Source organism: Tetranychus urticae, chromosome 3 (assembly GCF_039701765.1).
Source record: "Tetranychus urticae isolate SD_2017Ah chromosome 3, NJAU_TeUrti_SD_1.0, whole genome shotgun sequence".
Lineage (NCBI taxonomy): Eukaryota > Metazoa > Arthropoda > Arachnida > Trombidiformes > Tetranychidae > Tetranychus > Tetranychus urticae.
Window position 1 is genome coordinate 22,813,686 of NC_142960.1, and position 16,446 is coordinate 22,830,131.

The 16,446-nt window shown below is 32.4% G+C and overlaps 4 protein-coding genes and 2 long non-coding RNA genes across 7 annotated transcripts; 2 read left to right on the forward strand and 4 right to left on the reverse strand.

Annotated features, from left to right (window-relative positions):
• Positions 1-337: 337 nt before the first annotated feature.
• On the reverse strand, positions 338-3,439 carry LOC107365231 (cytochrome P450 3A16). Its single transcript, XM_015932705.3, has 6 exons — positions 3,104-3,439; positions 2,955-3,051; positions 2,303-2,879; positions 1,675-1,921; positions 1,231-1,537; positions 338-1,165 (listed from the first exon to the last, which is right to left on the reverse strand). The coding sequence occupies exons 1-6, from the start codon at positions 3,292-3,294 to the stop codon at positions 1,070-1,072; spliced, it is 1,515 nt and encodes a 504-aa protein (XP_015788191.3). The 5' UTR covers positions 3,295-3,439; the 3' UTR covers positions 338-1,069.
• A 998-nt stretch (positions 3,440-4,437) lies between these two features.
• Positions 4,438-5,959, forward strand: LOC107365232 (ferritin heavy chain). 2 transcript variants are annotated; one of them, XM_015932706.3, is made up of 5 exons: positions 4,438-4,567; positions 4,948-5,060; positions 5,132-5,278; positions 5,353-5,481; positions 5,646-5,959. In XM_015932706.3, the coding sequence occupies exons 1-5, from the start codon at positions 4,507-4,509 to the stop codon at positions 5,805-5,807; spliced, it is 612 nt and encodes a 203-aa protein (XP_015788192.1). In that variant the 5' UTR covers positions 4,438-4,506; the 3' UTR covers positions 5,808-5,959. The 2 variants fall into 2 exon arrangements, with proteins under 2 accessions (XP_015788192.1, XP_015788193.1); XM_015932707.3 differs by having other exon boundaries at positions 4,951-5,060.
• Positions 5,960-6,062: 103 nt separating this feature from the next.
• Positions 6,063-8,894, reverse strand: ICA69 (islet cell autoantigen 1-like protein). The gene is made up of 4 exons (XM_015932702.3): positions 8,623-8,894; positions 8,239-8,500; positions 6,747-7,907; positions 6,063-6,453 (listed from the first exon to the last, which is right to left on the reverse strand). The coding sequence occupies exons 2-4, from the start codon at positions 8,452-8,454 to the stop codon at positions 6,313-6,315; spliced, it is 1,518 nt and encodes a 505-aa protein (XP_015788188.1). The 5' UTR covers positions 8,455-8,500; positions 8,623-8,894; the 3' UTR covers positions 6,063-6,312.
• Positions 8,895-10,019: 1,125 nt separating this feature from the next.
• On the forward strand, positions 10,020-13,496 carry LOC149093633 (uncharacterized). Its single transcript, XM_089269766.1, has one exon. The coding sequence runs from the start codon at positions 10,239-10,241 to the stop codon at positions 13,140-13,142; it is 2,904 nt and encodes a 967-aa protein (XP_089125892.1). The 5' UTR covers positions 10,020-10,238; the 3' UTR covers positions 13,143-13,496.
• Positions 13,317-13,947, reverse strand: LOC149093634 (uncharacterized). Its single transcript, XR_016200227.1, has 2 exons — positions 13,755-13,947; positions 13,317-13,655 (listed from the first exon to the last, which is right to left on the reverse strand). It is a non-coding gene; the product is annotated as an uncharacterized LOC149093634 (long non-coding RNA).
• A 791-nt stretch (positions 13,948-14,738) lies between these two features.
• LOC149093635 (uncharacterized) lies at positions 14,739-16,244 on the reverse strand. Its single transcript, XR_016200228.1, has 2 exons — positions 16,106-16,244; positions 14,739-15,452 (listed from the first exon to the last, which is right to left on the reverse strand). It is a non-coding gene; the product is annotated as an uncharacterized LOC149093635 (long non-coding RNA).
• Positions 16,245-16,446: the final 202 nt, after the last annotated feature.

Sequence of the window (16,446 nt, forward strand, 5' to 3'; positions counted from 1 at the left end):
TTTGCTACAGTCTCATTTTGCTGATGAAGTTGAGTCTGGATTTTCAGGTTACACCTTCTTCTCTTTCTTTTGCTCACTTTCTAATCATTCATATATAAATTTTTATAATCAGATAAATTAATGAATAAACTCGAATTTTTCCTCAATGTTCAAGCTATTTAATAACCAAAAAACAGTTTGTGACAGCCAATAGATATGAGTAGATACTGTTTAAATCAGGTAAGGCTGGTAGACTAATTGCAATGTTAACAGTTTTTTAGTGAAAAATTATTTGGAGAATTCACTTTAATTTTGAATCATGACAATTTGACTATATTTAAAGGGTTTTGAGTACAATTATGAATTGACAACTCACTTCAGCACGCTAATTTTGAAAATTGTTGTTGATGCTGAATTAAGATTTCTTTATCAATAAGTTAATTGTCATGTTTTAAATCATTAACATTGAAACAAAGATTTAAGAATAATAATATTTGCGATGTGATGAATTATAAATAACTTTGATCACCGATTAGGCTTTTCATTCCTAATTGTTAAAAGTTAAAGTATAAATGTTAAAATTGTTAATTTAATTCTCGTATGCTTTTGCACAAGGCTTCAGATGAAATCAAAAATGTTTCAAGTCAAAGTTCAATAAAAAATGAAATCCATTACTGATGACCAACTGAACTTAAATGAGGTTATCTAAATCAAAAGTACACTTCCGATCACTCTTCATGTTGATCATTAAGTTTGATGACACATAAACGAAACATGTTTTAATCGCGTAAATACGTTAACAATTATCAGTAAACTGGGTTGCATTACTTGGAATGGCCACTAAATTATCTTTTAGTAATTTGATTGTGCCTAGTGTACAATAGCCACTGGCTCTCCTCTCGATTCTAACATTAATAGTGTTTAGTAAATCAACTACTTGTTTCATCTTTATCGCATAGTTTTTGCTATTTTTGTTTTATTGGTGTTTTCTGCCTCGCTAAATAAACTATGAACTTTAAAATACAAGATGAAGAGTCATTCCATAATAATTGATCATTGACTCGAGAAATTTGTTGATAACCTCTTACAATTAGCCTTGTTTAAGAAGTCTTGTTCTTGGAGTTACAATCACTTTTACATCTTTCGGACTAGAAACAGGCTGTCCTATGTGATAGTCTAAAGGAATCTGAACGAAGTAATGAGAAAGAATTAAAATTAAATTCATCATGGAACGAAATCAATTTAACTAACCTTGGTTTCCAAAGAAACACTAAATCGATAATGAGTCAACAACGAAATCAAACAGATTTTGATCTCAAGCATAGCCAACCTCTTTCCAATACAACTCCTAGGTCCAGCAGCAAAAGGTAAAAATACGTCTGGAATGATTGTCTGCTGTTCGCTGTTATTGTTCAAAAATCGTGTTGGATCAAACTGGTCAGGGTTTTTGAAAAAGCTGGGATCATGATTTATTGCATAACTTGGAATGGCCACTAAACTATCTTTTAGTAATTTAATTGTTCCCAGTGTACAATCGCGACCGGCTCTCCTCTCGATCCTAACATTAATATTACAATGTATTTACAAAGATTTAAACAAAATATCATGCATTAGAAAGTAATAAATATTAGAAATATTGTTTTCAATTAGCGAGAACAAATTGTTACTCGATCTAGATTAAATGAGATATCATACCTTGGAACAACTGGGAAATAACGTTGAACTTCATGAATAACAGCATTTAAATAATCAAGAGAGTTGATTTCTTCAATGGTAAGCTCTGTTCTTTCCAATTGTAGGTAAAGAGATTCAAGTTCATCAACAATCTTTTGTTGGTGTTCAGGAAATATTGCCAAACAGTAGATAATTAAACTCAAAGTAGTTGAGGTTGTATCATAACCAGCAATTACCAACAAAACTCCATTGTCGATGAGGAATTTTTCTAATTAATTATAACAATAGCAAATAACAAAAATAACATAAAAATTAGCGGTTAAAAATAAAATTTAAAAAAGGGGGCTGCATTATAATTGCAAATATAATTCACCGTCAATACTTGATAATAAAACTGGTTAAGCAACTGGTTAGTTAATTGATCAAATTGACCGATCATGATTTATATAATTTCCATAGATTTAAATCAACAGTTCTGCATACTAAAACTAGTAATACATTGTCTGGTTGATTGAATCTATTTTGATATAAATTTTCATTTTTAAATTTTTTATGCAACCCTTGAAATACTTTCTAATGTAAGTTTCATAGTTCGTTTACCTATTAATGTATTTTCACTAGCACTAGCATTATTCAAAGGTTGACTTACCTTTTGTTTCACTGTCGAGTTCCTTGTCTTTTATTTTAATTTGTGCCTCATCAAGCAATGTGACAAAATTTTTATTCACCGAATCAACCTGATTTTCATTTGAATTGGTTTGGCTTTTTAGCAACCTGGAACGATCAAAGATCTTTTGAACGATTGATTTCAAATAGGTTAGAATCTCGTACTGGAAAACATAGAGATTCAAGTGTTTGATTAAAAAGGGAAACCATAGAAGGATAATGGACTTGATTGATATATGATGGCCAAAAAAATCTGAAACAATCGTAGCAACATCATTTGTTTTATCACTATCAAGACATTCAATGCCAAATGCGGTGGATGCCAAAACATCCAATGAGTAAGCTCCCATCATTTTTTTCATATCAACCGTTGAACTTATCTCGATTTGCTTTCGGAGTTTTTCAATCAAACTGGAAGTACATCTATCAATCGAGGGTTTCATCTTTTTAAGATTGCCAGTGCTAAATAAAGATGTCATTATTTTACGAACGGGTTTCCATTCATCGTTTTCCAGCGCAACTAAGCTTTTTCCTGAGATTTGGTCACCATCATAAAAAATCTGGATATTTATTGATTTAAAGATTATGAATCTCATTAGCATCCTCATGGTTACTGGAAAACATCAATTACTTACTCTATGGTTTGGAAATTTATCAAATTCTTGGACTAAAACCTTTCTAATGTACTCAGGTTCACCAATCATTAAACATGGACGGAAACCTTCAAAGAGTCTAAAGGAAATACTCGATTATTTGTTAGTATAAATAATGGTTATCTTCTTACCCAAAAACACGTCCTAATTTTGTATAAGTATCTCTGTCAGCGATATGGAGTGGCCTAGTATAGCGAGTGTAAGCAGATTTGATTAGTGACTCATGGGGAACTCCTTGGCGACTCCAGAATGTAAACCGATGAAAAAGCCAAAATAGTACCATAATCAACAAAACAATCAATAAAAAGGAGATGATCGCCATTTTGATTACTAATTTGGTTGTAAAGTTGAAGCTGTTGACAATACTTGGTTAAGCTATGCTTATATTTCACGTAAAGATCGATGCGAGTCTAACATGGTTGAACAAAATTAACCAACTGATTTCCTGATCTGAATCACCTTATATACAAACAAATCTTTTATTTTAGGAGCAATGCAAATGAGTTTGGACATTTGTCTTTGATAGATTACCCAAGACTCTGAAACCAAGAGACAAAATTAAATTCAAGTTTCCTGGTGCATTTTAAAATCAATTAGGAATCGGATACATAATTGGAAATACAAATCTATTCAAAGACAACAGGAAAAGAAGAGTAAAGAATCGACAAATCCTGAAATATGAAGCAGAATCAACAGTTGTCCAGCTTGCTATTTTAAGCCACAAAATGAACCGTTAGATATTTTAAAATACATAGTCTGACAGTTTAATTATTTAAGAATGCAATTTCATTTAATCAATCGGAAAAGGTTACGTGACAGTCAAGAGAATTAAATATCTAATGAATTCGGTGAGTTTACTGATCAAGTGGTTAAAAGATGACAATGATTGTTTGAAATGATCAAATCACTCGTCTTGATGATGTCAATAATCTCAAGAATTGAACAAAGTATTTACATTTAAGACAACTATTAAGGTACACTTTTGATGATAACCATTGATCACTTCTAATTTAAGGATATAACTATTTATCCTAAGTGTTTGATTAAACAGCAACATATATCAATACTTTTGTCTCATTAAGCAATTAGATGAGCGTTTCCAGTTCAAAGATGCGAAGTCGAAAGACATGAAAACAGTTAAAAGTTAATTTACAAACTGTAAATTGTTATATTTCAATCAAAGTTTTCACTCACTTTTCCGACTATTAACTCTCTTCTTATCTTGTTGGGTTGCTTTTTACAGTCATTGAAGGTTAATTTCATCGAAACCACTTCAATTGATTAGAGATAATCTTTTCTAGTATCATCATTCTTGTTCAACTGAGCCGATAATTGGAGAGTTGGAAACATCTTATTTCTTAATATTGATTGTTGAACATTGTGCTGAATCAATGAATTAACATAGATTTGTTTCTCTTTTGTGCTAACCGTTTCAAATCTTGTTAATAACAAATTAGACTTACTTTTAATCCATTAACTACCAGTTACTGTAGCAGCTAATTGTGAAAAGTGTTTACAACAGTAAATACCGAAAATGTTAAATATTTTTAAATTGGCAGTGTTAATGCTTCTTGTGAAGTGTGTAACCAACGATGGTGAGTAAAGTTAATTGTTCATCATTTTTACCCAAATATAATTCAATTATTCAACAACCTTTTTACAACAAATGATGGCATTTTGGATGAAAAAGCTGGATCGATTGACCGAGGTTTTCAGGATGTCAACTCGACCACCACTTTCAATATTATTTTTTGTGGCTATTTTCATAATTCCTTGATTTATTTAAGTCTTGTTGGAAACAATTAGCCATTAAATTTTCAATAGTCCAGCTATAATTAGTCCATCTGTGTAAAGTACCAGCTGAAACCAATGTTGTCTTGAATTGACAGTTTTTATTTTACTTGGTTTTGATAGTATTTCAGATTGATTATGTTTAACATTGTTGTTGCTTTTGTCTTTTTGCATTAATTTTAAGCAGAAATGCTTCGACCCAATCTGGATCGTTACCTAATTGCTGAAAATTGTATCAATCATCTGCAAAATCAAATCAACAGGGAATTACATGCAAGTTTGGTTTATCTTAATATGGTAAGTATTTTGTGTTTGAGTCAATCGATTTGTCTCTTTAACATGAAATTTCAATTTACTTTGTCCATCAGGGGTCCTATTTTGGTCAAAATTTAGTCGCAAGAAAAGGTTTTTCCAAATTTTTCCATGACGCATCAAAGGAAGAAGGTGATCATGCACGAAAATTAATAGATTACATGAGTCGAAGAGGAGCCAAAGTATCAACTTTCGATGTTGAGGTAATAAAGTCAAATAGATTTTTTCTCAGCTTATCTCAGTTGAAGTAATTGTTTTATCTTTCAATCTTATTTAGATGCCAACCAAAGATACATGGCCTGATGGTAAAACGGCTCTTGAAGATGCTTTAAGTCTTGAGACCAAAATCAACAATGAAATTCACAAGATTCACTACAAAGCTGAACACGAGTGCAAAGATCCTCATGTAAGTCTATTTCTATCAATTTGATGAACAAAGAAAGCTTAGGAGAAACATTGTTTAGTGAATTTTTTCTTGCGTTTTCCGACCGATTCTTACTGTTGAATGGTTAAATTGTTGTAATTGTAATTGTATTCCTTTCCGTTTCCATTCTATGTTCCTACAAATAGCTTATGGATTTCCTTGAAACTGAATTTATGGAGGAACAAATTGATTCAATCAATCAACTTAAACGTCTTGTCTCCATAATTTCCAAAATGGATTCAGGAATGGGTGAATATCTATTGGATCGTCAACTTTTATCAGGTTCAGTTGGTAAAGACGAGCTTTGAACTCTTCAATAAAAGTAAAAGCGAAATCATTACTGTAAATTAGCAAGAGTAAAATTTTAGATTCTTGATGATTCTATTATAATGTTAATTGATACTTGGTAATGCACTGAGATTAATCCACTTTGCTTCAATAAAAATCATTTACAAAATGAGATTTAATTTTCTTCGAAGGGACTTTGTAAGTGCGATTCAGTCATCAAACTTACAAGCAAGTGACATATCAAGACTGATTTCAAAAGATAATTTGGTTCATGATTTAATATAAACAAAGGTTCTAGCGTTTTATTGGTCAATAATTACGTCTGCATCTCGGTAATTTTGCAGTTTTCCAATAACGGGAAAAAATGTATTACACTAGGTATTACACTTAAAGGGTAAAAAATATTTAACGTTTTGTGTAATAATTTGGTGAAATGGAATGCAAATGCTTAAAATCTCAGTTAAATGCTTGATTTTTTTCTCTTTGATGCGCTTTAATTTTGGAATTGGGATGTTTCTCGACTTTTTAGCAGTTCCTTTCGTCATCTTTTCCTCTAGATACTAAGGCATCTGGGTTAGCCAAGGGGTCAAGTTCAGCAAATAGATTGAACCAATCGTTCTTTTTATTGTCTTTAGCTTGACTTGCTCCAGAGTTTCGAGATTTATTCTGCAAAAAAAGAAGAAAACGTAATTTTTGATAAAAATTGATTTATAAGGATCAATTATAAAACATAAATAATATCCACACAAGTATTAATCAAATTTTGATTGAATAATGATAAGCTTCTAATGTAATGATCATTATGAAAGGTTTGGTTATGAGAACTGTTTTCATCAAAGCCTGCAAAGCATAAACCTCTAGATTATCCGAAATTGTGTGAAAAATATGAGCTTCAATTGAATGACTGAGTTGCCTTTTAGATTGAAACTTAATGAAACAATTTTTAATTGAAGACAAACCTTTTCTTCAAGTAAACTGGTATCAAGAGATGAAGATCCTGATGCAGCATTTAACAAATTAGATTGTTTAATATCCATCAAATGACTTGGAAAGAAACTGTCCATGGGGGATTGCTGAATGGTTTGTTGCTCTTTAACAGGCTCAATGGAAAATATATCACTGAGTAAATTATTGTCATCTGATTTGGATTGAGAATCAAGAAGATCTTGAAATCGCTGTTTCCTGCTTGCTTCAATAGGCGAAGGAAAAATGTCCATGTCTATCAACTTGACATCGCCATCATTATTCTTGCTGTTTCTATCTTTATTATCACTCTTTTTGCTGAATAGTGAATAATTGTGATTCTTGTTAATTCCCGATGTACACTGGCGGACTTTTGTCGATTCATCTGAGAGATTTCCTTTGGTATCATCGTCATGATACTCTGATTCAAAAAAGATGAGTGAATCTTTATCTTCTTCTCCTTCAGTAAATATTTTACCCAATGTAAAACTATTGTTATCCTCTTGAGCCAATTTTTTACTTGTTTCAGTCAAATCTTTAAGAAAACTAAACTCATAATGTTGATAACCTTTGAAATTGTCAGATATAGCTTTCATAGCTTTAGATGATTTTTCCCAGAAGGTTGAAAAATTTTTCTGGTATAAGACTAAAGCGTGGCTGAACATGTTACATCTTGATGCACTCAACATGTCAATCTTTTGAAGAGTATCCAACTTAAGCTTATCAAATCGCGACTTGGTACGCCTAACTTGCCCTTGGACTTTACGAAATTTTTCCAATTGTTTGTATGTATCAGGATCTAATTGTTGAGATAAATCTTTCATCCATAGGAGTGCAGCTCTGTAGGCAAGTCTTGCTTTTTCCATCTTCTCAATGGTAATCATGGTATCAGCAATAGCTCGATACTGGAATGTTTCAACCTCTTGATAAAGACGAACTAAAGGGTTTCTCAATTGTATCCTTTGTTGAGCAGTGTAACACAATGTTTTACCAGAAGCTGTCATCATTTTACCAGCTCGAGTTTTGTCAATCTTTCCACATTCCTTAAGAAACCGGCCAGTTGAGTTTTCCTCATGAGCCAAGGTACAAAGTCGATCTTGATAGCCTTCCAGGATACATAATAAAGAACAGCATGTTTCTTCAATGGAACGAAAAAGCTGTGGAGAGAGAAAAAGATGTTCAGTTATAAAAGCTGAAAATATCGTATGTTTACCATGAATAGCCAGCTGACAAATGGAACCAGTAAACACAATAAACCAAAATTATTGTATTACTCATTTTTTTATTTTCAAATCAACTGATGAACATATCACCATCGGAAACCTTGTCAGAGTAAAGACATGACAATGTTTAGATAACAAATGAATGGCTTTACATTTTGCTCACTGATTAGCAAATGCAATTTACAGGGTGTTCAAACACGTTATCATTCTATGAAAATTATTTCGCTAATAAAAATAAAAACAATTAAGATTTAAATAGACTCACCTCTAGTTTAGCATCCAATGGCGCATCAGAGGCAACAACACAATCATCTTCTTTTCTCTTCAATTTACTAATAAATGTTTGCTTAGCTTCCCAATATCTTTGTTGCATCTTTAGGAAGGTTGAATCATCTTCACGTCTATCTTCTCTCTCGACAAATTTATCAAATTCTTGGCCAGAAATTCCTGGCTTTGGGTTGTTGGCAATATTGGTTGACATTATGTGTCTATTGAATTATTCAGGCTTAATATTATACAGGAATAAACTGGTTATAGAAACGGTAAATGCGAGAAAATACAAAAAAATAAAATGTGACTTAATGTAACCATATGGTTGGAATGAAACAATTTTAAAAATATAAATAAAATGATAACAATAAATTCTTACCATATGATGTTAATATTGGTTTATTTTATCTTTCCCAGACCAGTATAAAACAGATTTATTATGATGAGCTTGCAGCAAATAGATAAGGTTCACCATGAACCGTTAATTTTACAAAAACATTGCACTGATTATTGATTTTTGATTGTTTTAATATTTTATTGATTTAATTTAATCAATCACAAAAACAGAATAACTGTTAAACTAATAAAGAAGACACGTTACACAGAAAAATATCTGCTGAGGGTAAAATCGAGATGCTATGAGAATGGAAATTTGAAAGATAGAAAGAGAAAGGTAACATCTGTCTACATGACTCTCTGGGCTTGCCATGTTTGATTCAGCAATCAGGTCGAATCCTATCAAGTTCAAAAAAACTTTGAGTATTGGAAGAATTAAGACTTTCATTATTATCACCAGCAATAATGTAATAAATATTAAACTCAAAGTTCGATGTAAATAATTTTTTCAAAATAATGCGGTCATTCGTGATTTACGTTTCTAAATTTACTTGTTGACACAATTTTCAGGTTCAATCTTTCAACTTAATACCACAGGATGTTTACGCATTTACAAATGCCAAAAAACCAAAATCAATTAATTAACCGATCTTAACCGAATTTTAAAATTTTATGTAAAGCAACTGAATTGCAATTATTAGTCTGTTGATGAGCCATGATATTTGGAAACATTCGCTCTCTTGAAATACTGATTGGGATTAAAAGGCAGGTGAATGAACGATGATAAAACATCTGAAAATTGAAAATTTGGCTCATTCCTTGAAACCTTGAACTAATCAGTTTTTTCGCTAATTTTCCAGAGCTAACCTAAGCTAATCCCTGCTCATATAAATCGATAATATCGTCTACCTTATGATTGCCATTTTAAGATTGTTTTGCTTTCATAACATTTCAAATTTTTTACGTCAGTTTGAAGCTATTTTCATAACCGAAAATGATCTATAAAATCGTGTTGAAAAATTTCATAAAAAATAGTCAAAATATTTATTTAAAGCTTTGAATTTGAATTATCATTAAATAATGGTGATGATCAGTGATTATATGAGCTCCGAACTTTCGATTGATGATAATTTTTTCATTGTAAATCAACAATCTCACTCGCTTGTTATAAGGTGTAAAAAGAGATGATGCAAACAAATTTGGATTAGGAAAATGGTGCTGATTTCAATTGGATTTGATTTCAAAATTCAATCGATAAATTGTGTCAATTTGATTAATTAAGCTTCCCTAATGCGCTCGTGATCAAGACTTACAAAAGTTGTATGTTTTTCATCTCTGTGTAAGATTTAAACTCACCGCCTGAAAAGTTATGCTATGGAGGAGCCACTGATTTAGAAAGCCTTTATTTTGCATTTGAATAATTGTAAGGGAAATTTTACTAGTCACAGCGTTTCGTATAATTTACCTTTAATAAAATTTTCAAGAATTACTGAATTCTGATTAACCGTCTCGGCTTTTTCTTGTTTCACTTTTCTCACTCTCTCTTTCTACTCTTTCCCTTGATTTCTGACTTTAAAATATACCATTAAACTCTTGGAGTTATAATTTTCTATTTTTGTCATCTAAAATTTTGTGTTCATCTTTAAAGTTACATACCTCATGGTAAATATGGTTGGGGTGAAAACTACTCTGAATAATAATTGTAGTTTACGTGTTGATTCGGACGCCGAAGTGGTTTATGTTAATGTTCCCAAATTGGAAGGAGACAATGTTTATTTCAATACCAATAGTAGTTTTAGTAAGATTGAAAAAATTATCGACTACAAGTGGCCTAAAAATCGTAACACCAACTGGTTGACTGTGCATCAGAGTAAACCTTACATTGCTTATGTACTTTATCCTGATTTTCAAGATTCAAATCGACTTAGTCGATCTGTTGAGGACCTTGATCCAACAAAACAAATGATTCGTATCTTCAATTACAATAATCAGAAACGAATGCTTTTGAAGCCGCAATTTTCAACAACAATTGCCGACCTTGCTTTTGCCTATGTACCAATGTCATCAAGTGATGATGATAAATTTGCTGTTGTTGATCGATTTGCCAATGTTATCATCTATAGTTGCTATCTTTCTGATGACGATCCTAATGGTTATAAATCCTGTGAACTATTGAAAATTGTCTCTGAAGTTGGTGTACCTTTCTCAGAGGTGCGACTTGCTTGGTGTCCTGGTTACATTGATGATGACTATGGCATGAATTTAGCTATCTCGTATGACAACACTATTGAAGTCTATGATGCTGGGCGGTTTATTGAAAGAGGTTTTTGTCACATTTCCAAAGAAGAATTAGAACTTTCCACACCAGAGCGAAAGTTAATTAAAGAAGCGGGTTGTGAACCCATCATTACCGTTGCACTGTCTAATGATTTGGCAATGATTTGTTCGGCTTCTAAGGATAATAGAGTTCGTTTTTACCAGTTTGAAGATGAAGAAGTTAGGCTCGTACACACATGGGAACCCAAATGGTCTTCTGATGGTAATTTAAGTTGCGTATTTTTCCTGGACGATTTTAATGAATTGATTAAAGATCAAGAAAGTGGCATCTGGGGTTATATATTTGTTGGAACATCTAATGGAGAAATAACTATTTGGGAATCTAATCTGTGGAGGCCGATTCAAAAAGTTGTACTGTGCTTCCCGGATGATGAACCGTCCAACATTACTTATCGTATCGATTTATCATCTCATGTTATTCTTGCTATTCAAGAGAAGACTGGTTTCCTTTTACACTTAGAGTTTCTTGATGTGGACAATTGTGGTTTGGGCGGTGATGGTAAAACTTTACTCGTCAAACAACCAAGAATCAAGAAAATTACCCGTTTCCAATTATATAATCCAATTCTTTCATTCACTGTCAAGCGACCGAATCCTTCTCAGATTGAAATATTCTGGTTAACTCAAAAAACAATTGAGAAATGCTTGGTTGATATTGAAAATTTAGTAATTGATGAAAGTGCTGAAAATAATTTCCTCGCTAGATATAATCTTTCTAACATTAACCAAGACTATGATCAAAACAGATCAATGATATATCCAAATATGAGTATTAATGGAGCTGATGATGAATCTGTTGGCGATGAATCATCAAAACGATCTCTGCCCTCTTATGAGGTCACTCCACCGGTCACCTTGGCTAGTATTTTCAACAATATCAGTACCATATCAGAGTCAGGAACATCTGGCTTGTCTGCGGTTGGAGGATCGTCGAGCAAAAACCAGTCCAGTGATATAAAATTGTCTGGTAGTCATCAAATTATGGGTGACTCTATTACTCAACGTCCGACTAGCTCACCTACTAGTCGTGAAGTCGCTAATTACCTTGATGATGAAAAAGTACACCGTAATCCTAGCAGTAAAATCTATGACGAAATGCTTCATCTAGAGCCACAATCGGAAATGAATGTACCGCCTAAAATACTTAACATAGATCCAAGGGTTCAACACTCCATGAGCTCAGTGCCTTTTGAGCCTTTACCTAAAGACATTGCTAAAGAAGGAATGATCAAAGAACTGGAAACAAATTTACTTGACCGTTTTGACATTAAAATGGACAGTATGAAAAGTGAAATGACTAAAATAACCAATGACATTGAAAGTTTACGAAATGAAGTTAAAGATCCATCACAGTTGAAGGCAGCTAATAAAATTGTCGATATGCTAATTAAAAAATTGATGCATCAAATGAATCAAATGTTTGCCAAAGGATTAGAAGAGTTCATGCAGCAAATTCGATCTGAAATCACTCCAACAGTCAACACACTCAATCAGTGTCGTAATGATCTTAATGCACATTGTTTATCCGTTGGAAAACAATTTAAACAATGTGAAACTCAAATTCAAGAGCTTCGAAAAGAAGTTGCTGAATGTTCTAAACATCAAACGGATATCCTTGCCCAACTCAGATTCCAGCAGCAACAGTTTCAAGCTGTCGTTTCACCTTCACCTACTGCCCTTCGTAGTCACCATTTAATGAATGTTACACCAACTCCAGGCAAACAACCATTCAGTCCTTTAGTCAACTATCAAGCTCAGGAAGAAGAGAAAAGAAAAAAGGCTGAAGCGGAAAGAGTTGCACGACTACAACAAATGTGGAATAAAATTCGAAGCAATGATCGACCCTTAATGATAGAAGGAATTTGCCAAGCATTCGAAATGAGGGATCCAGCATTGATTAATCAAATTTGTGATCATTTTCGAGCCACTAAAGGAGCAGCCTTTTTGGTTGAATTAATTGCACACGATCAAGCCCTGCTTTTATCAATTTTAAGTACTCTAGCTTCAGCCGATCTTAAGGAAGAAAGATGGAAGATTCCATTCATCACTTCAATCGTTCCAAGATTAGACATAAAATCTCCGCTTATTAGTGATTGGTTGCCGAGATTTGAAACAAAATTGGTCAGTCGACTTGAAGAAGCCCACAAAGTCTTAGGAAATCAAGCAAGTGACATCCCATTGGTATTAACTATATTAAATTTGATGCGAAATCAAAAGAATCATTAGAATAACTTTTTTTCTAAAATATTTTCTCGATTTCACGGATTACCTCTCTCCACCTCTCAATCCTTTCAATAACCTCTTCTTCAGATGTTATATTATCATTCAACCCGTCCTCTTTTTCCTATCTCATTTCCTTGCATAACATCTTCCAATAAACCAACGGTTTCAAATTGTTAATTGAGTTAACAAAATTACATGTCTCTTAAAGACTTTTAATCAACATCTTTGGATAATGTGTTACATGAAATCTATGATGAACATAGAATGAAAGAGTGAAGTAATTACAAATGTGAATGAATCAACATTATAAATGTGAACTGTATTTTTGAAGAAATTAATAAAACATCTGTCACTCGATTCTAATCTCGTCAATAACAATATTTTGAGATCCATCATTTTGAGGTTCCTTTGGAGATGAATCATTGACCGCGTTACAAAGCTGATCGAACAGATCAGGTTCACTTTTTTTCTTTACCAATTGTTGACTAATCTTGAATGTAGCAGCAGCAACTTCAGCTTTACGATTAATTAAAAAAACGGATAACATTAAATTATTAATAAACATGAAAAGATTAATCGAACAAAAAGAAAGCCATTAAAGAAGAAAAAACTTACCTTTGATTTTTGTAATTGCTTGAGTAAGATCGTTCATTTCTATAATAGCAGTTTCAATTCTATTAGCTTCCATTATGTAAAAATAGATGTAACAATTAAGCAAATGAAATTGTTGTACCGACAATAACTGTAAATGAAACAATCAAAATTAAACAAAAGTGAAAATTAAGTTTGACGCAAAACTGAAAGATTAACGAGAGAATAAAAATTCTCTTCTAGGTTGCCATGGTGAAGACAAGCTTATATTATTTCCCAATCGGTTCAACTCTAAAAGGCTTGAAAACTTTTCCAAACCAAACATTGATTAAAAAATAGAAGCATTTATTGTTAGCTTCTAAAATGATTTATTAAGGTGTGATTAAAATATAATGATTTGAAAACTGGTTGCCAAATACCAGTTTTTACCGATTTGCTACACTTTATACACCAAAAATAAAGGTGAATGATGAAGATGAAAGTGATTTTGATGGTATTTGAATTTGAAATTTACGTTTACCATTTCTTCCTGTTATAACAGAAGCAAAAAAAATTATAATTAATGTCTTTAATGAAGATGAATAATAACCCGAAGCAAAGAACAATAAAAAGAGATAGTTTTATGGAATGGAATGTGGTTCATTAGATCTTTTTTAACGTAAAATGAAATATCAATTAGATGCAACTGTAAATAACCAATAAGTATTATTTATATTGTGGTTGCAATTAAAAAATTTTCATCTCTATGTAAGATTTAAAATCACCGCCTGAAAAGTTATGCTATGGAGGAGCCACTGATAGAAAGCCTTTATTTTGCATTTGAATAATTGTACGGGAAATTTTACACAGCTTTTCATGTAATTTATCTTTAATAAGCTTTTCAAGAATTACTGAATACTGATTAACATGACAGCTCTTTCTTTTGTTTTGTTTTGAATGGTTTATGTTAATGTTCCCGAATTAGTTGGAGACAATGTTTATTTTAATACCAATAGCAGTTTTGAAAGATTGAAAAAATTATCGACTACAAGTGGCCTAAAAATCGTAACACCAGTTGACTGTTCATTAGAGTAAATCTTACATTGCTTGTGTGCTTTATCCTGATTTTTATGAAACAATTTCGGCTCTTTTTTTCATTTCTTTATTCTATCTTTTCGCTCTTTCCATTTCTTTTTGATTCCTGACAATTAAACTCTTGAAGTTTTGGTTTTCTTTCCATCTTAATTTTTGTGTTGACCTTTCCAAAGTTTATCTCATTGTAAATATGGTTGGAGTGAAAACCACTCTGAACAATTACTGTAGTTTACGTGTTGATTCGGACGCAAAATTGGTTTATGCTAATGTTCCCAAATTAGAAGGAGACAATTTGTTCCAGCTTTCCGTAACCTGATGATATGAATCAGTGCCGGATGCTTTAGAGAAACATGCCTTCAGTTACAATTTATTTGAGTTGACTTTTTTGTCTATTGTAGAGAGTCATGAAGAGAGTTCATCCACTTGTTGCGATCTGAAAATGAGATTCCAACCAAAATTTGTCAGTCGACTTGGAGAAGCCCACAAAGTCTTGGTGAATCTTGGTGACAATACAATTGAAGTCCATGATGCTGGCCAGTTTATTGAAAAGGGTTTTTGTCACATCGCCAGAGCAAAAGTCAATTAAAGAATCGGTTTGTGAACCCATCATTACCATTGCATTGTCGTGTTCTGGACGATTTTAATGAGCTGGTTAAAGATAAAGAAAGTGGTTATATATTCGTTGGAACTTCTAATGGAGAGATTTGGGAATCTATTTTGTGGAGGCCGATTCAATTGAATTATTAATAAACACGAAAAGATTAATGCAACAAAAAGAAAGTCATTAAAGAGGAAAATGTCTTCCATGCTGAACATACCAAGTTTACGACGATTTCACTTTTACTGATTTCTTTTGCGATTTCCCTGCCTTCCTCTCTCCTCTAAAAGAAGCCTTCCTTCCTTTCTTTCTTTAACCCTTTCAATAACCTTTCCTCTTAATGAGAGATGCTATATTCTCAATCAACCCGTCCTCCTTTTCATCTCATTTTGTTCGCATACCATCTCTCAATAAATCAACGGTTTCAAATTGTTCATTGAATTAACAAAATAACTTGTCTTCTTAAAAATTTTCTCATTTCTGAATATCATGATTCCTAAAAGAATGGCACATGAAGCAACAATAACAGTAATTTTTTATTGTTGGTTTTCCAAATGATTCAAAAAAGGTGTGATTAGAATATAACGATTGAAAAACTGGTTATTAAATTACCAGTTTTTGATCTATTTGCTGTACACTTAAGGACCATAAATAAAGGTATCTAAAATTCAACTTGCAACTTTTATCGTCGTTCCCAATTTACCTGACTTTTCATTTATCAATTAACAATCCTCTTCCTCTTAGAAATAGATACTGATGGCGATGAAGAAGAAGAAGATGAAGACGACGAAGATGATGATGAAGAAAACGATGAAGACGATGATGATGTTGTTGTTGGTTATGGTGCTGGTGGTGGAGCTGATGAAAGGAAAACGGGAAAAAGATCGCCGTTCTTCCGCGATCTTCCAAAATAGACCCAAGTACCGTTTTTTAGCAGTTTTTAAATTAGCTTTCTCGCTCACACTTTTCATTTTTACAATCTCTTTCTCTCTCTCTCTCTCTTCCCATCTTACTGGTCTTTCCTCTCTCATCGTCATTAACAAA

Bases quoted from the DNA above. Each gene is read 5' to 3' on its own strand.
- LOC107365231 (XM_015932705.3), bottom strand. From the start codon at position 3,294: ATGGCGATCATCTCCTTTTTATTGATTGTTTTGTTGATTATGGTACTA. The intron at 2,880-2,954 runs GTAAGTAATTGA...ATAAATATCCAG, and splicing joins ATAAATTTCCAAACCATAGA to ATTTTTTATGATGGTGACCA. The intron at 1,166-1,230 runs GTTAGTTAAATT...TACTTCGTTCAG, and splicing joins GTGTTTCTTTGGAAACCAAG to ATTCCTTTAGACTATCACAT.
- LOC107365232 (XM_015932706.3), top strand. From the start codon at position 4,507: ATGTTAAATATTTTTAAATTGGCAGTGTTAATGCTTCTTGTGAAGTGT. The intron at 5,061-5,131 runs GTAAGTATTTTG...TTTGTCCATCAG, and splicing joins GTTTGGTTTATCTTAATATG to GGGTCCTATTTTGGTCAAAA. The intron at 5,279-5,352 runs GTAATAAAGTCA...AATCTTATTTAG, and splicing joins TATCAACTTTCGATGTTGAG to ATGCCAACCAAAGATACATG.
- ICA69 (XM_015932702.3), bottom strand. From the start codon at position 8,454: ATGTCAACCAATATTGCCAACAACCCAAAGCCAGGAATTTCTGGCCAA. The intron at 7,908-8,238 runs GTGAGTCTATTT...CTCTCTCCACAG, and splicing joins CATTGGATGCTAAACTAGAG to CTTTTTCGTTCCATTGAAGA. The intron at 6,454-6,746 runs GTTTGTCTTCAA...CTTTTTTTGCAG, and splicing joins CCAGTTTACTTGAAGAAAAG to AATAAATCTCGAAACTCTGG.
- LOC149093633 (XM_089269766.1), top strand. From the start codon at position 10,239: ATGGTAAATATGGTTGGGGTGAAAACTACTCTGAATAATAATTGTAGT.